General features: G+C 36.4%; 1 protein-coding gene and 1 pseudogene across 2 annotated transcripts in view; both read right to left on the reverse strand.

Moving 5' to 3' along the window:
- Positions 1-315: 315 nt before the first annotated feature.
- LOC128020656 (developmentally-regulated GTP-binding protein 1-like) lies at positions 316-6,025 on the reverse strand (annotated as a pseudogene).
- A 1,643-nt stretch (positions 6,026-7,668) lies between these two features.
- Positions 7,669-24,356, reverse strand: part of LOC128021346 (small conductance calcium-activated potassium channel protein 2) — a 32,764-nt gene continuing 16,076 nt past the window's right edge. The window contains exons 5-9 of one of the 2 annotated variants that reach the window (XM_052608455.1): positions 24,230-24,340; positions 22,062-22,189; positions 16,053-16,061; positions 11,697-11,820; positions 7,669-9,703 (exon numbers count right to left, since the gene is read on the reverse strand). In XM_052608455.1, coding sequence (XP_052464415.1) covers positions 9,428-9,703; positions 11,697-11,820; positions 16,053-16,061; positions 22,062-22,189; positions 24,230-24,340 — 648 coding nt within the window. In that variant the 3' untranslated portion in view covers positions 7,669-9,427. The remainder of the gene's footprint in view (positions 9,704-11,696; positions 11,821-16,052; positions 16,062-22,061; positions 22,190-24,229; positions 24,341-24,356) is intronic. The other variant, XM_052608454.1, reaches the window with a different exon arrangement.

The raw sequence follows: 24,356 nt of genomic DNA on the forward strand, positions 1-24,356 counted from the left end.
GCCCTTAAAATACTACAATTGTTTTATTTTTTAATTGTAGCGTTCTTGACTTTAACTCATATGCAATGGCAACAAAAATACTTCTTGGATGATTAACCTTTGGGGCAGCTTGCACCCATCGCACATTCATAATGTCAAACGTCTCTACTGAGTGGCCCAATTTAAGGGCACCAGTGCTTCTGACAGGGTGTGTATCCTTCCTTGTCCGATTCATTCGCTAAGTGGCCTGGTTATCCTGAGTGATTGATTGTCACAGAGGGGGAGGGTATAATATGTAACCACTAGACTACTGGATTAAACCATGTGAAGTGCTGGTTACTAACTAGATATCTCAGTTTATTTTGTTCATCAGGTAAACAATGCTAGCAATTGAAGAAAAAGACCTGGTAAAATGTTTTGTCTCATGCATCAGCGTCACATTTAGACATTCATGGATTTGTATATTAGGATTTTATTGAACTTCACTTTGTTTATATATATATATCTAAATATCTATCTATCTATAACTGCATTCAGTCAAGTTTGTGATCTGGATTCAATAATGAGTAGACATGTAATATGCTGAATGTATTTGTGTGATTTACAGTCCAAAAATAAAAATGGAGAAACAGCAATCCTGCCATGGGAACCTTCAGGGCATTTAGAAATGTCTTATCACTTCTTATTTGAAGTGTAATGATCATGCAAAGCATCTGAGTTCTTTTATTTCTTGACCAGCTGGATTACATCCTCATCTTCTAGCACATGGTCTTTGCCGACTTTCTGAGGGTTATGCTTCACTGACGACCCCCACACCAATGCACTGCATAGAGAAGAGAGAGACATGATGCTATGCATATTTCAGTACGTATTCAACAGTATTGTACTAAATCTTTGGTTTAAATACATTCTTTGGTCTAAATACATGTGTGACGAGTGGGGCGGAGGCCGAGAGACGTGGGAACAAGGAGGGAGGTCAGGTGTAGTGATTGGAGTTGAGCTGCACCTGCGCCCCACCACCGGTCTCGAGTCCCACGTAGGAGATGGAAGGATATAAAACTGGAGCGACGACCGTGAAGGACAAGAGAGGACCAGGCCTGGGTCTTATTTTATGTTTTGCTTTTTATTTATGCGCACCACTCGTCCGTGAGGGGCTGGTGCGCTGTTTTGTGTTTATTTTATGATTATTAAAGTTTCTGTTTGATTGTGCGCCGGTTCCCGCCTCCTTCTTCCCGATGATTAGGAAGTTTTTATCATTACAACATGGTTTAAAATCTCCCAATATTTGAATGTAAACCAACTGCAAAGCCAAAAATGTATGATAAAATTATTATCTCCAAAAGAAAGAATCGACTCTAAACAATCGAAACGAGTCATCAGTAATTTGAATTCCGCTTCCATTAAGGATACACGCCGTGGGGTTTTCCAAGAATTGCTGGAAAATGTGGTGATACTAAACCCATATTTTAATAATACAAAAGCATAAAAATGTTATAAACAGACTACAATTAATAAAATACTATAAGAACAAATCTAAAAGAAGTATCAAATATCAATTTATCAATGTATGAAAGATGGAATGTCAAGGCTATTAAAAAAAAAAAAAAAGACCTCATTTAGGAACAAAGTCTTCTCAGTAGAAAAGAATAACACTGTACACTGTAACCTTGGAAGTGAGTTTAAGAGTCTAGTGAGTTTACAGTGTTCATGTGGGAAAAAAAGATAACTAGTGCTGCAATTACATCAGAGCCTTTCACTATCAGGAATTTAAATCAGATCTTATTCTCTGGAACGCAACACAAAAGAACAATGACGTACAGCATAAATGAAATACATAATCGCTTTACATTCTAACGGACTTATTATGGCTTAAATGCAGCCCTTTACTAAGTGAAAACAGATAAACATGGCTTTTTGAACATTTTTAAGTCACTTACTATTTTAATTCTTTGATTAAGGGTTTTTTTAATCTTCAAGCAGAAATCCTCAACAGCTGTCTTTCCATCTGGAAGTACTACAGGTGCTGTGTAATTGGGAAGCTGCCCTTTCGGGTTTGTGTAGCTGTGAAATATCAGGCAGGGTTATTATACATTCTGCTGCGGCTTTATGATACATAGTGCATACTATACACTTCTGAAGACTGGCAGTAAGCACTAGACGGCAGGACAGCACATTATGTTCCTGTACGCTTCACACAGGAGGCATTTTCCACTGAAAGTGACATTTTAGTATAGAAAGTGTACAGCAATTCACTTCTTTTCATTTAATTCCCAACAGCGGTTTCAGAAAATATGCAGCTTAATTGTGCTGCCATCTAAATTGTTCCGGCCCAAATCCTAAGCATGCCATCCCAAAACGCTCAACAATGAGCTCAGAGGAACATGTGACTCACATGCGCACTAGATGCAGGTAGTCCCAGATCTTTTTAACAAGTCGTCAAAGTTCCAGCGGTGGTGAGCTGAGATTGGCACACAGTGAGGGATTTTGTAGATAACATCCAGCTCCTCAATGGAAATCTGGTCGATTTTGTTGAGCACGTAGATGCAGGGGATGTAAACTCTGCATAGGAGAATAACAACCATGTGAAATATCTCTTCTAAAGTGAGAATAACTGAGGATGGAGGACGTGAACAAGGTCCTACCGGTTTCCCTCCACCACGTCTATGAGGTTGTCAGCTGTAGCGTCGCCTCTTAGGGTTATATCAGCGTTGGGGATCTTATACTCAGAAAGAATGCTTTTCACAGTTTCAGCGTCCAGCTCACTTTGAGCAGACTAAAACAAAAGTGTGATGATAACTGTAAACTTGACTGATCTGATTGATTACACTAAGAAACAAACATTAACACTCTACTGAAAGCCTAAGATGTATATAAAATAGTTCGTAATGAAGATATGGTTTGATAAAGAAGTACAAAAAAAGAAAAAATTATTGTCTGCTGCTCCATGTGATCCATTTCATCTTGGCAAATAATAATAAAAAATTAAGTGCAAGTTATAATAAACACTGCAATATTCCATAAAAAAAAGGTTCTTTGAATTATTCTGTATCTATCTTATTAGCATTTACCATTTTTTAATTGAATTAAGCTAGGCACAAAGTCTATTAAAGTCTACCAATTAGTAGTTAGTGTCAGACTAATGTTTACTATTATAAACTTCTTTAATAGAAATGTGTAGTCATTCAATTTCACAAATATTCCAATAAGTGAAAACCTTAAATATTTATTCAATTAGCGTGACTCAAATCGGAACTTATACTTTTTTATAATCGTATGCAATAGACCGTTAATAGCCCTCTGAAGTCGTACAGTTGCTGTGAAGTTGATTCCGCCCTTGTCTTTCTTCTTGAAGCCAATATTTGGTGGTGGCTTATTGAGTCGGATGCCAAAACCTTGCAACTCATGTTCAATGAGCTTCTTGTGTCCAAGAGGCTTCAAAACGGCCAAGACAATCAAGATAAGGTTGCAAGTGCGGCAACTGTTGGAAAGAGGCAAGATCAGGGAGTCTGAATGTGACTGGTAATGAAGCAAAAAAGTGCCAAAAGTGTCTTTAAATAAGAGTCTGCAGGGAATAGTAACTAAAAATAAAAACTCAGCTTTAGGCCATCCAATATATTTTTCATCAGGACAGATTTGGAGAAAGTATTTCAGTCAAAAGCAATGGTTTGAAGTTAAAAACTTGTTTATAGATTTGTTTGTTTATTACAAACATGCATCTTTTCACTTCACAACACACTAATGGACTGGAGTGGTGTAATGTTTTTGTCAGCTGTTTGTACTCTTATTCTGACAGCACCCATTCACTGCAGAGGATCCAGTGGAGAGCAAGTATGGGTTTAATGAAATCAGTTGTATTTTTTCTCAAATTCAGTTTTATTTTCCCCAAATTATTTATTTTTCTGGACTTTTTAATGATTAAATTTAATTATCAAAAAACATGTTTAATTAATTAAAATCATGAAACTTATACACTTTACCATCAACTTATTAAAGTTTAACAACAATTACAGGCTTAGGGCCCTATAAACTGTTATTAATAGTTTGTATTATTACCATATTTTGTGTTTTGGTATGTCTTAATTATTTGAATGCATTAAAAAAGTCAATTTATTTTGACAATAGCATTATTATTTTTTTCTGTGTTTTTATGTGTATTTCATTTTTTCTGGTTATCAAATAAAGGCAAAAACCATTCAATTTATATTTTAATTAATGAAAACTAAATCTTTACTATTTACTATTAAAATTAAGACATGGAATAATTATTGTGTGATTATTCTTTAAAAATGAAGTTTTAATCATTTTAATAGAAGTAATAGTATTATGACTCTCAGAGCAGCTCTGGAGATGTTCATGTATTTATGTCCTCATGTAGCCAGATGGCAGATGATGAATCAGTGCAAGCGGCACGCACGCTTCAGTATGTGTGTAGTAAATGAAACCGCACATCTGTGTCATTCATTCACACAGAGACACAGAAACCATGCAGGATTCATATTCATATTTTAGTCTTTTTGCGCTTAATATTTACAGATACTAGTCCATATCGTGATATAATTTCAGTGTAATGACCTAATTAATTCATCCAACCTTCAGTGACAATCTGCAATATACAGTGACTTCCGTTTAAATGACTGGATTCTGTGTTTCCCGAATTGTGGAAGTCCTAAGCAAGTGATGCAAAGCTGAATTTCTCTGAATCTTTTTTCTGAAAAAGAAACAAACTCACCTATTTCTTGGATAGCCAAAGGGGAACTACATTTTCAGCGGATTGTAATTTTTAGATTAACTTTTTTTTTTTTTAATGGTCTGTTACCAGCAACGACTTGTCGTCCTCTTCCCTTGCCATCTTTGGCCCCCTTAATGATACCTGGGAGATCCAGAAGCTATTAAAACAAATATGAATCATTTAATCAAAAACATTCAAACCTGACTAATTTCTTTTAATGATTCACCAAAACTTTAAAGTGTTGCAAACTCACGTTCCTGGAGGGAAAGGCCCTCAATAACCCAATCTGACAGAAAACACCACATTCAATGCCTATGCTTTGCCTGGTAAATGATGAACAAGTGCAAAGAGTTTCACTTGAATCTTGGCTCCTTTATAGCCGATCACTCCCGGCACAGTTGTCAATGTGGTGAACTCATAAGCAGCGACCTCAGAGTACACGCCAGCCAGGTTACTCAGAAGAGTGGACTTTGTCCACTGACGGGAAGCTCACAAAACCTATTTCGGGTGTCACCAGTTTTTGCCACATCGAAACCTGCAGGAAAAACAGGTTGGTGAAAAACAACACACCAGCAGACCACAATTCACTCACTGAGGTCCAGGTGTGTGAAGCTCCAGAGGCGAGGTGTTGCAGCATCTGTGTGTGATGATGGTGCAGTACCCACCCTCTCCAGTGCCTCCTCCGCTGCCTCCTTTAGGAGTGATGAGCTCTCTCCTCAGTTTGGCTAATCTAGCCTTCAGCAGACCCAGATGATGAGCAATGGCCTTGTTCTTCTGAGTATGAGCCATCTGCAGGACACAGACCATTCAGAAAATGGCACATGTACAATGACAATGTCAAGACAACAACAGTTATCAACAGTATTATATAACATGTAACTGATCAGTTTACTGAATATAAAGTTAATTTCTGAAATTCCGCTGCATTCACTGTTGAATGGGTTTGGCGCTAAAGTGCTAACGGCTAGTTTTCATGTAAGTTACTGTTCATGTCAACCCACCTCGTTCTCGATTTCGGCTATTTTGGCGAGTAAACTCATTTTGGCTGTGGTGCTTTCAAAATCGTCACTTGAAAACTAGAAAGCTGATGTTACGTCATCAGTTATACAGCTTGTTGGCTCAAAAGCACACCGTTGTCATGCTTGCCATGAGTTCACGCCACGCTCTTGCGATGTTTGGTCTCTTCACGTGCCTGACAAAACGGCTCTGCCTATCAGTAAGGAGTAAATATTTCTTCTTTATATTTATTGAATGCTTACTAAGGTTGCCATCCGTTCCTTAAAATACGGAATCGTCCCGTATTTGAGAATAAAAGAATCGTCCTATTCTGCACCTGATTGGCTAAGACTCGCTGCCATCGGTGCATTGATTGGTTTGTTTCAGGTTCACGGCCAATCAGAGTCAGAGGAGGGCGGGTCAATTTGTCGGCGAGTGTTCTCTGTTGCGCACGGTGGCTTGTTCTCAAATATGCGACAGCATGCCTCGAGAGAACTCAATCATCTCCTGAGGCAGTTTTTTTTTCATCACCTCAATCTTTTTCTGATTGATTACAATAGATTTCATAGGTTGTCTATTTGTTAAGAAATAATGTTACAAATGTTAATGAATCATGTTATGGTATGATTTGTTGGTAACACATGAAATAACAATGAGTAAGTAATACATTTGTTACAGTATTTATTCATCTTTGTTAATGTTAATTAATAGAAATAAAGCTGTTCATTGTTTGTTCATGTTAGTTCACGGTTCATTAACTAATATTAATAAGATTTTAATAAAGTATTATTAAATGTGGAAATTAACATGAACAAACATGAACAATTGCTGTATAAGTGCAGTTCATTATAAGTTAATGTTAATTAATGTAGTCAACTAATGAACCTTATTTTAAAGTGTTACCGATTTGTTTATTACGATTAAGATGTACAGTCAGACAAAGCATTATTTTAATAAGAGGGATATAGTTTATAATAAAAATATAGTGCCTATGTGAAGCAAATAAACAACTTATTTAAATTATTGCATTCTTCAATAGGCTACTGTAGAATTAACAATAAAATAGATTAACTTACCAATAATAATTTAAAAAATTTGTGTGTTTTACATGAATTTAGAAATGTTTGTAGATCGGTTATTTATTATGTGGTTTCACTGTTTGGATGGTGTTACTGTCTGCAAAAAAATGACAAATATTTTATCCAAAATCTGTGTTCATGCCACCTTATACAATTACTAAAGTTCATTAGCAATTTCTCATCCTGCTCCTCTCTAGGTTACAGCAGCGGAGTTAACGCAGATATACCACACGGTTAAACACAACCTCAGCTATAAGTTATAGCTGAGGTTGTGTTTAACTGTGTGGTATTTTTTATGAAAACATATTTTAAGTTGTGATTTACTATCACTGGCACATCATCGTGGCCCCGAGGGTGTCGCCCTCAGGCGTCCCTTATTTTTCTGTATTGAAGGTGGCAACCCTAATGCTTACAGTCCTTCCCTTTTCCATTTTACAGGAGGATGCTGTTATAGATATACTTTAGAATATCAAGCTTAAATGTCAATACGGACAGACACTGAAAAGGTGTTCTGATTTTAAAAAACGTTGGGGTGGATTGGGAAATAAAATACATGTGAATTCAAAATTAAGAAAAAAGTATTAATATTTATGTATTTGTGGTACCATAGCTTTTTTTGTAGTTTTTTTTTTTGTTTTTTTTATAAAACAAGCCGTGTAATCTGGTCATTATAGTTTTGCTTTTTTAAATTAGTTTTTATTTTAATATCATTTTCAATTTTGATTTAAATATATATATATGTATATATATATATATATGTGTATATATATATATATATATATATATATATATATAAAACCTAAAAGCTAACACAACACACTACTGCATACACACATACATCAATGCTCAAACAACATACAGTTTTCTGTTAAATAGTTAATTTTATTGTTTATATTCATTTTGCATACAGTATTTAATCACTCATAGTTTCTATGTTGGTGAAATTGCTGGATCCACCATTGTTTCATTAGGTTCTGTAACCCTTTAATGACAATACACCCTGGGATGTTCTGTTGCTGGGCCAGGTTATGAAATGCACCAATATTTCCAACATGAACCCATCATATATCTTTAGAATCTAAAGAGCAGATCTATCATTAACATGCTATCAATAAATGATAGTAGAGTACGGTGAACCGGTCATAACCTCTCCTTGTGGTTATCAATTCTTGCATCAGACAGACATTTGTGTTAACATTCTGAATGGCATGAGACCGATTGATTGGAAAATAAGCATGAAACTCCTTTATTTTGATTTGTGCTGTGGATTTGTTTGACCTTTAACACCAGAAAAACAGAGGCTGAATTCACAGGGCCATCCCAGAGAAATCCATTACAGTACAACGGTAGAGTTCAGCTCACCGGGGAATCTGAAGATCTTCCAGAGGACCATCCGTTTCCTTTCTTTCTACCCTTTTTGAAAGCTTTGGTTCTACATTCCACTTCCACACTCAAATATAGTTCTTTACCACACATCCTTTTGAGAAAGACAAACGCATTTGGAGGTGTGCTTGTCCTCGTTAATATACAAAAATAGGCATTTCCGAACATATACAAGATTGTTGCTTGCTCTTAAACAGATCTACGTCTATAAATAGCATCCGGTAGATCTTGTTTTGTTTTGAAGACCGTTTAGGTGTAAAGCACACAAGTGAGCCAAGAGCGTTTCCTCTCAGCTACTCCATAAAGATACGTCAATCGCCATTGGGACTAATGGAGACGCTGGTGCAATAACAGCAGCCATCTAACATCTACTTTATAAGCACAGTCATTTCAGTTGAGGTCTCATTTGCTGCCCTTGCTGTAGCCTACACAATCATTATCGTTATACATTCTGGCCATTATCCTATGACTAAAGGTGTCTTTTCATTTGAATGAGCAACATAAATTCATATTATAGTCGGTAAGCGTTGAAGTGCATTGATAAAAAAGTGCAAGTACAGATTCAGATGCATTAAAGTCGATAGGAGTAAATTGTTTGCAACGTGGCCCCCAGAATAGTCACTTTTAGAGGGCTAACAACAGAAGAAAACTACAGATGATGCTGTTTCTAACCTAAAATATATATGCTTTCTTTTGAGAGTGTAAATCTAGGGTTTCGATATTTGGACAGGATGGGGAGGCATTCCTCACCTGCCCCGTCTCGGGTTCAGGCATGCTATTATTTCCTCTATAAAGAGTTATGAATGCCTGTTGATTCAAAGAACAGGTCAGATGTCTTTCACATATATGCAGAGACAGACAATTCAGAAGGAAGCACTAGTCTGGCACTATTCAGGGCCGTTTGAGGTCGTCACATTGCTTTCCTGAATTAAGTCCCTTGGGAGGGCTTGCTTACTTAATAGCTTATCCATCATTAATTAACATGTCATATATCTTTCCATCATTAGTTACTGAGAAAAGTCTCTCTGTGATTCTGTCAACAGAGAAACAGCATCATTTATTGAGGTAAAAAAAAACAAAAAAAAATCAACAAGATATGTGTGGAAGTTTCCATTTCAACCGCATTATCCCTGGTAACCTCTGATGGTGTCATCAGAATTTGGATAATACTTTATTGAAACCATAAGGCTTTACAGTAAAATGCAACTTGGCCATATGATGGCGAAAGTCTTCTCCGGAGACGCCGGCTGGGCTGGCAGCTCTAGCTGCTCTCGGAGGAAGTGGGCGGTGCGGTGGAAGACGATCGGCGCCGGGAGACGGACTGCGAGCGCTCGTGGTTGTGTTTTTCGTACGGCTGGAGTTGCACCTCCAGGAAGTCCCGGTGTTGCTGGCTGATCACCTGACTGATGAGGCCTGGAAGCGCCTGTAAGTTGCTGAGCAATGTCTCCAGTTTGGTCTCCAGAAGTGCAATCCTCTTCTCCATGTCCTCGCCACGCTCGTTCAGGTCTGAGACCAGGTCGTACATGACGTTTTGAGTCTGAGATGAAGCGAGGGAGAGGTTATGATTAACAGAGATTCATAAATGATTGTTTGAACAGCCTGCTGATCTAAGCCTAGTGCTGCGTGATGAGGTTTGATTAAATTTATTTTTTATAAATTGACCATAAAAGAAGAGTCAAGCAGCTGCATTTGAAAGGTGTCCTTATAAAGCACTCGGGTGATGGATTGCCCTGATGAGAGATGAAATGTATCATCCATATTTTGACATCTCAGTTCCCGGTACTGACGACATAAAAGGTCTTTCATGACATTGCATCATACACACAAACTTCAAACTCAGACATCTACAGTAGTTACAAGCAACTCAGTGTACCTAACACACATTAAAATACACCAGAAATGTATTTATATATATTATTATTATTATTATTATTATTTTTTTTTTTTTTATATTTTCAATATTTTCAAAAGTCTGAATATCGTTAAAGAGCAGACAAAAGTGCAAATATATATTTTTTTAAAAATCAGAAAAGTGTGAATACCTCTAAAAATATCAAACCACTTTTGGGCCTATGTACCTTAAGAATGCTTAACTATTTAATAGCTAGAAAAAGTATTCACACATAAAGTAACTTATTTATTGCGTTATCTGTAACAATAATTATTCGTAAATTATTAAAATAAGACAGCATATTGCTTTCAGTCATAAAAAAACAATGTCACTCAATCTATACTTAAGATGAAGCTCCCTACTTTAACTGAATTAAATGTGATTTGGTTTTCTCTCGTTTTATCACCCATCAGGTAAAAACAGATGGCATAGAAAAATTACACCTACACAAACTTCACACCTTTCCTCAACAAGCCACATGAGTTGAAGCATAATTCATGTCTGTAGTCTATAACTGTGTGGGACAAGTTATGCAATGTAGTTTAATACTTTGGCTTAGGGGTTTGTTCAAATCCCTCACCTTAAGTATGAGCATCAGTGACACTAGCATTAGCAAACACTATTAAATATGAAGAAACTAACTTCATTACTTTCTGAAGAAAAGCTAAAATTAACAAAAGAGCTTGCAAAAAATAAACAAATCACAGGTGTGGGAACAGAAGTTGCAGACCCATGGGCTGTCTGAAGGTTGCAGAAGCACTGCAGCTGCTTAAGTTATTTTAAGCTGCATTATAGGATAAATTGCCACTGGGAGCAGCTGCGGCCATGATTAATGTTATACCGCCCTCTGATGGTGAGAGGCAATTACAGCAATGATAAAAGGAGACAGAAACCAGTATGAGTCATATCATATCACACTACGCCTCAATGTCACCCTCTCTGGTTTCTTTGGGCGGTGCTGGAGAGGAGGGTAATTGGGGAACACTAACTAATGACTCTCACGGCAAAGCCCCATCAGAGGCTGCTGAGGTATGACCACTGCGGATGTTTTAATGTCACAGCTCAGACGTGTGAGCGAGTGTGCACTCGTGCGAGAGGCTGTTTCAGCTGACTCATCAGATCTCGAGTGTATCCCTGTCCCAGGTTGCTGTGGGTTTTGCAGAGTCAAGCTGGCATTGTGCCTGGTGTTCCCCAAGGCTCGCTCTTGAGTCCGTCTAAAAAATGGCCGTGAGGCAAGTGCAAATGCAGGGTTTCAAATTTATCAGGCTATTTTAACATGTCAGGTATCCCATGAGTTATTCTTTTTTTCTAAGGAGATGAAAGCTTTTCCAGACCATTAAGCAGCATGATGAATTGTGCATAGCAAGAGGGAAATAAATAGCAAAAGTGAACGTGAGGACATTTCAGAAAGAAAATAATAAATTAACTGACATCAACCATATGCTTGGTTGCTCTTTGTAAGGAAACAAATCATCAGTACCAAATATGGAAACCATATTGTAGGAAAAGAATCTACATATAAAATTTTGTCTGTTCATTTGACACCTGTAGACTTACAATATATAAAAAATCAACACATAAACGGACCTCCGATGTTCCATCATACATTAGTCAAACATTCACTCAAAAGGTATCTTACCTTTGCAAGATCCACTAGAGAGTTTGCTTGGTCATTCAGCTTGCGTTGCTCCATTTTTACACTTCTTAATCTGAACACAAGACCATTCAGAGCCCAGTAGTGGCAAGTGGTCAGTACAAAAAATCTTTTGACAGGTTCTTCATTCACAAGCCACACACTTCGGAAGCACTCCTAGGACATGCACAAGACACGAGGAGAGAATGCATGGATTGAAGGAGGACTGAGGCGCATGCAAGTCAAAACTTCAGAGGGAAGAGTCTGAGGGAGAGGAAAGTCACTTCATTTCTGAGGGATATTTTTTTTCCCACACCTCTTACAGGAAGAAATTATGGAAATTATGAAAATATTATGACCTTACTGATGCATACAAAAGTACACGTGAGGCTCTGATAAGAAATCTTCTAGTTATTAGTGAGAAATGGATGATATATTCGGAACCTTCCAAAAAGCTAGTGTGGAATGTTCTTCATATTTAGAACTTCTGGTTCTAAGAGGATATTTAGAGTTTATTTTAAAATTGGGTGTGTTTGGTAGAAGTCTTAAAGTGATAAAAATGCTTACTAACCTTGTCTGTGTGCAGTTATGTCCAATATTTCATTACTAGTGATTTTAATATATTAAATAAAAATGAGAAATATTGTTTTGGCAACCAGCTGAAATTCTTATTTTATTTTTGTTTTACATTTTTGTTAAAGTACATTTTTGTTAAAATGCTTTAACACAAATATGACCTCCACATTTTGCTTTTAAACCCTCTTGAATTGCCACATATACTTCTATTGTAAGTGTATTTCTGTAAATGCGATATATATATATATATATATATATATATATATATATATATACATACATCGCATTTACAGAAATACTTCACAGCATCTCCATAAGAGTCAAATTTGTTTTGAACCTGGAACATTCCTTTAAAATAGTGACTATGAATCATGTTTCATATTGGATTTTTTTTTTTTTTTTTTTTTTTTTTACTGATCACTGTTTACTGTAAGGAAGCTGAGATAAATGGCCTTTAAGAACTGAATACTACATCACACAGCAATGTAAACCAACCCTCTCACTCAAATCCATACTGCTAGCATTAATTATTAATCTTCTCCATTTAATTAGGTTTCTTAGGAACTACTTATCTTCACTATACATTAAGTGCTTTCTTCTCTCTTTCTTAAGGACAATGCATACAGCACTGCTGCGAGACATGTGCGAGTAACACACATAAATTGCGGTTTGCACTCAGTATGTTTCCTGACTCAAAAGGGAGAAACACAAGAGAGCTGTTCTCTGTTCGGGGGAAAAGGGATTGAATCCCATCTGGGGATATTTGTAATCATTGCGGAGAAAGTCATTGTTCATTTTGTGGAGACTGACGCATTAAGTCGAGTTAAACTCTCTAATTGAATTGTGAGTGTTTGATGACACAGATAAGAGAGGAAACCAAAATGGACGGCCTCTGGGGACTGGATGTTGATTGGCCCAAATGTAGCAATTTCCGTCTGGGTGCGCTGCATGGAGTGTAGTACACAGATACAAAGGCTGCAATTCTGCTGCCAGCCAGTGGAGGGCAGTATAGAAACCTGAGTGCAGAGTCTGCCTAAAGACTAATGGATGAATCACACATAAACAAGTCCAGGTCAGATTTTACAACTAAACCAAGAGAAAAAAATGAGGAATTCTATTTTATATACAGAAAATTTACTGTTTTAGGACCATTAATATTGTTTGGATTGACTTTTCAATAATTAAGCTTTTTTTTTTTTTTTTTTTTTTTTACCTTAGTTCTCATTACTGTCAATCCCCTTTTTTAAACCCCCCCCCCCATTATTCTCTACTATAGATAAAGCCTTTTCTAATATTGTTTTATTATATAAAATGTATATTTAATTTTTTAAAATGTATATTAATTAGACTTTTTATAATAAAATAATGTAAAATAAAATAAAAGTTATGGTAATAAAATGAATTCTTTTCAAATAATCATATTGCCTTTATGCATACGTTGAATTTTTATGGCATTAAAGTATTTTTCATAACATAAAATCATTTGTGTGAAGAAAAAATACTGTAGTACTGTCCATTGTCCACTTTTTTTATAGTATTATTACATTATTCTCAGATATAAATAGCTCTAAATATAATAGTGTTTATTATATAAATATTTAAATAAAATAATTAGTGTAAAGAAAAAATACAATAGTGTAATATGTTCCCATGTTTTGGTTTTTCAGTAATTCCAATCATTGTCAATATATATATATATATATATATATATATATATATATATATATATATATATATATATATATATATATAAGTCCAAATCTGGTCCTAAAACATTTTTCTTTAGGTAAAACATTTTCATTGATTCGATTTTTTTTGTTTTGTTTTGTTTTTTTTGGGTGAAATATGGCCAGGACATCCCCACAGCAAATGCCAGGCACTTCATGTAACACAATCATAATTGCTTTTAAATTCCTATTGTTGAATATTGTTCTACAATAAGTAAGTCTAGAGAGAATGGCTCCATTAAATTCATTTTACAGTTGGATGACCGATAGTGTTTAGAAAGAGAGGGACTACATCTGACCATTTAAGGCATTAAAGGCCTTTCAAAGCATATCTAACTAAATCTAATTCATCTGGGGGGCATTGCATCACATTTCTATACCCACTGTGCCAATGCTAAAGCAGAGCCGTGCATTTGGCAAGTGTCCAGTTTCCACATCATGAGTATATTAGAGAAAAGCGTTAGCCTACATGCTGAACATTAACTGAGCTTCATTCATGAGGCTCCTTCTTTTCCCTGAGACGTGTGTGGTGAACATTAGCTCCAGCTGGGGCAAAGGGAGCAGTGCATTTTGGGATAAATGTCGTCCAGAGGCTCCATCGGGCACCTGCTGACCTACGAGTGGGAGAGCTCTTGCTCGCTCGTACAATCCCACACCGAGGCATCGAGCTGTTTGGGTTTCTTTCTCCCTGTGTGCATTTTCTTGCAGTCAGTCTGATTCACCACATGCTGGTCTGTGCTGCAGTGAAACGATCTAATTGTTCCTAGCAGCTGAAGCAAACGTTACACACGCTTGTCTCGCTGCATAAGCTTCAGGAAATCATTCAGCATGCTGGGATGCCACAGCTGAAGATGCGGGGAAATGTTCTTTACGACTGGCAAAATTCAGAGTTCAGGCGATTCACATTATGGCTAAGGGCTTCATCTGCACCGTCACCGGTCATCCAAATGGGAAATGAAGGGGTGGAGGCGAGGGAGGGTGGGATATGCAGAGACAAAATGTTGGTTCAGGAGCAACTCGGATTCCATGAGCCCAAAGATGCAAAGATGAAATAGAGCTGAGAAACAGGACGTAAATAAAGAGTTCAGGAACGGTCATCGTTTGACTCATGGAAGCAGAGTAAACTTTTTAATCAGTGGCTGTCTGATTAAACGTCCCAAATAATCGCATACATGCAACAATGGAAAGAAAACACCCTCTATCATTGATAACTGAAATTCATTGGATAAATTGGTCATGTATAGTTAGTTCAGTTAGTTTGTGTCAGTGCTGGTTTATGAAAAAAAATCACAATTTCCAGGTCACATTTCAGTTCAAATTCAAAAGAAAGAAAATATAATAAATTTAATTCAATAAAAATAAAAATCTATATATTGCAGGCCTATTAAGATATGCATTGTGACATTATTGTCATAATAAATAAGTACATTTAATCCCCACACTTGGGATTATTTGTTTTTTAATTCTCATTCAAAATCAAAAGTTACTCTAACGTGTGTTTTTATTTTCATTTAAATAAAGTTAATACAACAACTACTATCATGTATGTTAATAAATACTTTACAATTATAAACATTTAATATATTATAACATATTTATATGCACATGCACTTATATACATACTATACTTTTATAAAAAGTTTTTTTTGGCCACTATAGTAGTAAAAGTAGTGCTTAATTTCACAAAAAGCCCTAAAATATGATATTTAAACAAAATATAAATTCTGCTTTCTTTCTGTTGATTTTGGGGTGAAAAACCTGGACATGTTTCATGAGATTCCGCTAATTAGCAATCATGTTAATAGGTTACATTTATTGTCCTTTGTTGTCTCTAATACTCCACTTGGTAATTATTTGTAATAAAAATAATCTATGTTTGTGCAAACTTTAAATAATGCTTGATATTGGATTTTTATTTTTATTTTTTTAAAGAATGAATTTCACTTTTCAAATTAAGGGCGTGTAAAAAAAATTTCTGCTCAGTTCATTAGATAGATATACAAGCTCTCATTTGCATGCACACAACAGATCTGTATCTAAAGGTGAGGCGAAGACTTACTTTCGAGCTCTATTGCATTGTGTTGACACAAACAGGAAAAAAAGGAAACATAAAATAGACAAATGAATTATCACAACAGTTAAAATGTGGCATGATTATTCTGCTCAGATCTCCCTGCAACCTCCATCGACACACAGTCATCAGGTGAAGATTCACTACTGCCCATCCCTGACCACCGTTGTTAGGCTTACCAAACTACAAGCTACTCATAATTCACAGCTAGCTTTTAAAAAAAGCAGTTGGTTACTAAAATAAAATAAAAAAAGATGAATATAATACCTACTTTCACACAAAACCCCTGTAAAATTTGCTGGATTTACCACATTTCATTCACACATGCATCAGTTTTCCATTTTTATTCATACTGTTACTCCATTCTGACGTTAAAACTCAGATATCATTCACTTTCACAAATAATTTTACACTATTAACAAAATAGAAAGAGCTTGAGCATTTAAAGCGGCAGACAACAGAACTGCAGCGTTTGCTAATAGTAAACAGAGCATTATTGTGCGTTGATGTGCATGCTAATATAGTTGTTGTTACTTATAATTAGTAAGACGTCACGGGGTGGTTGCTATGGCATACGGTTTAGGAAGATGTTGCTAGATGGTTGCTAGGAGATTCTGTGTGGTTGGTGCTGTATGGTTGCTAGGGTGTATATGGTGGTGGTTGCTAGTGACTCTGAGGGGTTTCCAGGTGGTTTGTTCTGTTTGGCTGTTAGGGTCTAAATGGTGCTTTCTGGGTTTGATGTGGTTGCTATGATCAACCTGATGGTTGCTGGGGTTCTGACGGTTGCTACAAACTGCAGCACATTCTTACAGTGGGTTGATATGGATGCTAATTAGGGTTGCAAAGAGGCGGAACATTTTCTGTAAATTTCCCAAAATCCTGTAAAGTTTCAGGAAATGTTTCACTCCTTTGCAACCCTAACATTAACAATTAAAGGTACAATTTGTAAGATTTTTGCAGTAAAATATCCAAAAACCACTAGGCTAGTATTATATATTTTGTCCAGCTAATTACTAACAATATCTCTAATGTTTTCAACTACTTGTAAATCATGAGAAAATTCCTATTCTAAACCGTGAAATGGTGCAGTGCAGTCGCCTGTCAGTGAAGTTAATTACCCTTTGTTACCACCTTTACTGACGTAGAAACCACACGACAACAGTCTCATGGACAAATGCGGATGTAGCTTCACGTTTTGATTCGTTGCTTTACACAAAACGTATGCTGTTATAACAATCAATAAAATTAGTATTATGGGACATACACGCCAAACGCGGGGCATCGCGTCTCTAGACCCGCGCGAGGACGTGTCTGATTCATAGTCTGATCGCATCTTTGCAATGACTTTGTATGTAATCTACTCGCGCAAATCGTTGAACTCACATTAAATCCTTGATTTATCTTTTCGTCTGAATTATGGCTGTCAGCGGTTGGGTAGAAGACAACAAATCCCATCAACCATGCTCTTTCTTAGCATCAAACCACGCGACTGTTATTGTTTTGGTAGTGCCCTCTAGTGGCAGGTCCTACAACCTGTACCTTTAACATTTTAAGTTAGTACGACGGTGCAGGATGGTTTCTATGGCATATCTGAGGAGGATGTTGCTAATGGTTGCTAGGATGTTCTGAGTGGTTGCTAGGCTCTTGGTGTAATGGTTAGGGTTTAGTATAGTTGCTAAGAGTTGCTAGGTAGGTGACAAGACATTCTAGGTGATATCTTTATAGTTGTTGTCTTGGTGTGAACACACCTGACTTCATAAAACCAACTGTTTTGAGAGCACCACGAATCTACAACGTTTGCACGCTTTAGATACTCAACTCTTATCTTAAAACCATAATGAGACGCTAGAAAGATAAACTTTTTATATTGTCTCTTTTATTTAATACGACAGATGCGCTGTGTCAGTCTTGCGTCGCTCGTTTAGCTAACGACCCTCTGGCCCAAGAGTGCTGGTCCTACGGATGATTAAAGTAGGGGTTGGTGGCACAGCAGGTGGTGCATGGGATGCTGCACACAGGCTAGAGTTACAGCTGGCACCGCCCACCCCTCTCCTCCCGTTCTTCATGTGCTTTCCACACACGTTCTTTGCCTGTCCCCAAAGCCACCGTTTGCAACCTTCGTTGTGACGTGCGATCATCATAATCGCCCTGTCAAAAGCTAATTTGCTTATCGCAGCCCTGCACCTGCCTCCACAGCAGAGGACAAACAGACCTCCAACAAGTTGTGTTCCTTATTTCCTGTGTGTCCTCGGCATGCGTAGGACATCTTAAACATACCTTGGCCTGGAGATGGCCTGTAGATAATTTCAAGCGATTCGCTATTCTAGAACCAGTGCATGATAAGAACAGCCTTGATCAGTGGAAATCGATCCTAGCCATCCTCATTATGCAAAACGGCATGCATTCGGTGTTAAAGGACACACGCCGGAGCCATTAGTAAAGAATGAGCAAACTGGGAAGTTTCAGATTTGGCCTGGGATGGTGGTTTCCTGTCTTTATGGGTTTGGAACAGGGCCAGGCACTTTTTAAACATAAAGGAAATTGAACAGAATCAGGGGGAGTGAATTAAAGTAGAAGATAGAAAACCACAGGCACTGTTAAGACAAGTGCACACGCCTTACTGGCCATATTGACGCTCACATATAGTCTTAATGAAGGAATGGGAGCACATATACAACCATAAAAACACAAGAAGGTTTTACACACACTAAAGGTTTTACACAGAGCTGGGAGCGAACTGATCATTAATCTGCGGTGTCATGTGTGTGAGCAGTAGCCTGTGGTTTATGCGTCCTGACTGAACATTAGCCCGCTTGCCGGTATTCCCAACATTGCTGCTGCAAGCAATCTCAGACTGTTTTCTTCCAGCTATGTGTCTATAAAAAGAACATTGTGTGATTTTATCCTCAGCATTATTAGCTGTGTATGTCGCAAACTGCAGCATCTGATGCCATTTTGTGACGAGAGTGAAACAGAGCAGACGAATCAGAAGTTTGAATATATTGTCTCGATCATAATCAACTTTACATAATGAATAAATACATAGTGGTTCTGGCTGGTTACTTGGTGGTTGGTGGGCTGTTCAGTGTAGTTATGGTCTAAATGGTAGTTGCGATGGGGTTGCTGGGACATTTTAGGTGTTTTCTGGGACTTTTTATGTGTTTTCTGGGTTTGTTCTGTGTGGTTGCTAAAGATTATGAGAGGTTATTAAGACATTGTAACGTCCAATCTGGGGAGTTAGTAAGACTATACTGTTAGATTATTCTGGTGCATGCTAGAAATTCTGGGAGGTTGCTAGGTGTTCTGAATGGTTGCTAGGTCGTTGCTAAGTAGAAGGTCGGATGTTGCTAGGGTGTTCTGTATTGCTGCTACAACACTAAGGTGGTTGCTTAGTGGTTTGTCTTAGCAAACACCACCGATGAAACAGATGCAGAACAAAATGAAGGGAATTACAAATGAGACAAATGTTTTCTGCAAATACGTGTGCAGATTTTTATCAATGTTTATCTTTTTTTCGATTTAGCTAATTATTCTGAAAGAACATCTTTCAATAATGAATATTTGTCTTTATGAGCATGGTTGATTTAGCTAATTATAAAAATGCTGTGCGAGACAAAATAAACAGAAGGCATTCAATTCTCTCATCTAAATGCGTGAAACGTGTCCGCGCCAGCTCAAAATCACGACCATACATTTCAGCTTAACAGGACAAATAAATCTTATCGCTGAAAAAATGATTTAATGATTACTCTATAGCTAGCGTTAAACTGGACACAATGCTAAATTCATTAGAGGATATGGAAAAGTGGGACAGAGTGATGAATAATCTTTAAATGAAGAGAGAAAAGAGAGAAAGGAAGAGAGAGTATGACAGAAGCCTAAAATGAAAGGCGGTGAAACCCGTCCCCTGACACCTTCATGAATAGTGAAACAGGAGTAAAGGACGATAGGATGTGCTCTCCACATCCGTCATGGTTTCCAGTTGCTTTAGCGATGCTTCTTATTCAATATTAGCTTACACAGCACACAATTACAGCGTCACTGTGGACTTCAAAGCCGTTTCACCGCTTTGAACTGAATTCAGGTAGTCTGTATATCTCAAAGCAACAGTACCAGTTTAATTACAGTATTTCCTTAGGTCTTTTTGAAGATCACTTTAACCTTTTCAGGCTTTTGGTAGAGAGCTTTATGAAGTATGATATGCTTTTGAAAACAGTTTTGTACTTAACTTAACAATTAAATGAACAGACACCCAAAAAGAAAACTCTGTCATCATTTACTCACCCTGCATCCAAGTTGAGTGAACCATCCCTTTAAGGCCTTTCTATCAGTTTTTTACAATTAAAATTATTATTATGACATGATATTGACAAAATATTGAATTTCTGTTAAATACAGCCAAGGACTTTTTTTTTTTAATAATAATTCATTTTCATGGTCGATAGCTGATACATGACTGATATTAAAAATTAGCCTTAAAATTTTGATAAAAATCCAAATAAATCAAACAAAATACTAAAAAAATAAAAATAGTATAATTTTATTTATTTAATCTAGGCAGTACACAATTATAATGTACAATATGAAAATAAGATATTCATTTTGAGATTTCTTGAAGATTAGATTGAACAGTGTTATTAGATCCTTGGTGGTTTTATTAGATCCTTTAGGGGTCATATGATGCGATTAAAATTTTTCCTTTCTCTTTGGAGTGTTACAAGCTCTTGGTGCATGAAGAAGATCTGTAAAGTTGCAAAGACTAAAGTCTCAAATCCAAAGAGACTTTCATTCAAACACGCCCCCACATGTCTACGTCACTATGTGGAAATATTTGCATAATTGCTGCCCAATTGTTCATGCACAGAAAGAAGTCATGGTTTCAGTAACTAGTAGTGTTGAAATAGTTTTTCACGAAATAGTATTGAAAATACAAAATGTTTCTCGAGCAGTAAATCAGTATATCAGAATGATTTCTGAAGATCATGTGACACTGAAGACTGGAGCAACGATGCTGAAAATTCAGCTTTGCATCACAGGAATAAACCACATTTTAAAATGTTTTATAATATTTTGCGAAATATTAATATTTAACAACGTAACAGTTTTACTGTATTTTTGATCAAATAAATACAGGCAACAGTAAAAAATATAAATAAAAATTTTTTACCAACCCCAAACTTTTAAATGTTAACGTATATTATCCTGAAGTATTGTGCACTTGATACACTAATGTGCTTTACAAACATACTGTTTTATAAGATTCAGAAGTTTAACACACAAATGTATTCTCATTAAAATATAAAGATAGTAGTAAATAAACTTTTTAAACGTTACATTTCTATGGGAATGATATAATTATGATTATGATTCAGAATTATTATTTTTTTCGTACCATAATGGGCATCTCAACCATTTAGTGGAGGCTTATAATACAAGGTTTGAAATGTTTCCTATAATGTTTTGTTTTGAGAAAAGATAAAGTTTCATGGTATAGTGTTTTATAACCCAAGCCTCAATTTCGAGCCGGTATCTCTGAGAGTGGTTGAAAATAAAACATGGGGAAGAAACCACAAACCCAGACGGTTTCAGCTCAAATGAGGTGGGTTTATAACCATATTGCCTTTTGGGTTTCCCAAATAATCAGTCACTGGAAGAGAATGACATTTACAGGCCACTTATGTCTTCTTTTAGCTGGCCCATAAATACTAAGAGTGAGAGTGATGGGGAAAAAGTCTTACTGAGGGCTGATTTAACGCCACAATGGAAGAACAGCGCGTCAATACAATGAGCGATTACTATTTTAACTATTTAACTCACCAAAAAAAAAAAGGTACAAATGGATTTACCTGTTCAAACACAACAAAAATGAATCTGTTATCAGCGGCTCCTAGCCTGAGCTACAGGTGTCAAACAATTCAGAGCTCGAAGTGTTAAACTCTCACTGAACAACAGACACACACATAGCGATCCTGACGGGTCTCCAGAGGTCTGACTTACTGGTGAATGGCTTGAAGAAACTTGCGTTGATGTTTCCTGACTCTGGCGTGGTCCATCTTCCTCACCAGCTTGGTGTTTTTATAAATGAGCCACGTCTCCCTGAGAACATTAGCAGCTGTGTTTTTCACCTGTGGGAGAGTTAGCATTGTTAGCATTCAGTGCTCAGTTCTGCTGAGGCCCCAATGTTTGAACGTGGCTTACTTAGTTTGCATTATACGTTTTTGAATTGCGTAAACTTGGGATATCTACTGGAATAATTAGCTTGCTAGCAATCAGATCTAAGATATATTGTTCTATTAACTCACAATGTTATTAAGCTAGCTACACTTTCAGTGTGATAAAAGGACAGGGGTCCAGGGACGATCGCTCAAAAAAATGTCAAAATAATTACAATAATTACATACCATAAAAGTTTTTCAATTACATCAGTTTGACCAAAAAAATTATAATGGGATACTGTTTGGTAAACCAGTTTGAAAATCCTTTTGGTAACACTGTAGATTTTAACAGTCCGGTTCTGGAAGTAAAAATCCCATTTATTTTCTCCACAGAGCAACTGATTTTTACTGATAATTTATAAATCTTTGAAGACAGACCTACTGTGAGCTACAAGGTTGTTAATCAATGATATATACTTTTACTAAAGCCACCGGCCCACATTACTCAACTCAACATGAAAAACTACATTACCCATGATTCTGCAAAGAAATCTCCACCAATCAGAGAGTCATGACAAATTAACTAGATATAAAATCAACACCTTTAAGACATTTTTTTACATTTATCTTTTATTTGTCATTATTAAACAATTATAATTTATGTTGTTTGCAATAGTTCAAGGGATTGTGGTTCACTATAGTTTTGTATTTCCCCTCACTAAAGCAGTTACTGGGGATGTAACGATTCACAAAGAGCCGTGTGATGATTTAAGTCGGTTGAGATGTTAAACGAATCACGGTAGTAGTTCATATGAATGTATCTCTGAGGAGACCTGACTGTCTTTAGAAAAGTATAGATGGTATTTTCTCTTCATCTTGCCTCAGTATAATGAATAATATTTATAAGTGCATCACTTCTTTGTTTACAGCGGTAACCAACGCTTTATCTGCCGCTCTATATGAACTCTGCTGTCAGAGAGTGAAACTGCGTCTCATTGAGCCCATCTGCTGTGTTTGTTTCATGCAGATTGTTTTATGTAGTAGTTTCACAAAGCTGAATATATATAAAACTGAAAAAATGGAATTTAGGAAAAAATTAAATGGATTTTATAGGGCCCTATTTATATGAAATGATCTCATTAATTTATATCATTTATTTATTAGATTTGGGATTTATATTAAAATTTTAATTTAGTTTTGTTATTTGACATATTTCAGTTTCACAAAGAAATTTGCATAATTTTGTCTGAGAAATAATAAAAAGACATATTTTCATTTATTTATAATTTAATCTCCTTTTGTAAAAATAAAAATAAAAATAACATTATATGGTGAAATTAGTGTCGCAAATTATATCGCATAATTTCTCTAGCAGTTACGTACACAGTCTGACACCTTTGTCTTTTTTTGCTTGAAGACGAAGCTTGTTATGTTGTTGTTCACCTCATAGCTAGTTGATTTGGTTCATGGCCTACAGTCTTTATCTTCTATAACATCACTATGGAAAAAAATAATGTCTAATATACTTCCGGAACCAAGGCTGCTGAAAACTGAGCAGACACTGTTGCACTGTTTACAGTTTGAGGTTAGTATGTTGCAGAGCGTTAGCTTTAAGCCTCTGTTAGCGTAATTGGCTAATCTTAAAAGAATATACTTCGTTTATGTGACAATGCTTATCCGGTTAACCAAGTAAGACATGCTTGAAAAATGAAAGCCAGAACATCTAGCCTATTTCTCACATTTCTGTTAGACCAATGTAGTAACTGCTTTTAACTTTATTATTAGTTAATCTTCCTCTCAAAAAGCTGAATGTTTTGTATTTTTTTACATTTGGATTAAAAAATAATGTGTTGTAAGCAGGGTGACATGTTAATAAATTCACACATGTTGTTTATATTTAATAGATGCACATGTATTTCCACTGGGTATTATTTTCACAGGTTTGCAGGGATTCAAAACAAATTGTGACATAAGACGCCATAAGGCTCAGATTTAGGAGTTCAGACTTACCCTTTTTGTCAACTGGGTGTCCATCATAAAGTTATGTACATGTTTTTCAGCTTTGGTTAATTCCAGTTTTTTTGCGACCACAGCGACCACCAAAGCGGTGCATCCGGCTCCCTGACGAAACAAACAA

Source organism: Carassius gibelio, chromosome A10 (assembly GCF_023724105.1).
Source record: "Carassius gibelio isolate Cgi1373 ecotype wild population from Czech Republic chromosome A10, carGib1.2-hapl.c, whole genome shotgun sequence".
Classification (NCBI taxonomy): Eukaryota; Metazoa; Chordata; class Actinopteri; order Cypriniformes; family Cyprinidae; genus Carassius; species Carassius gibelio.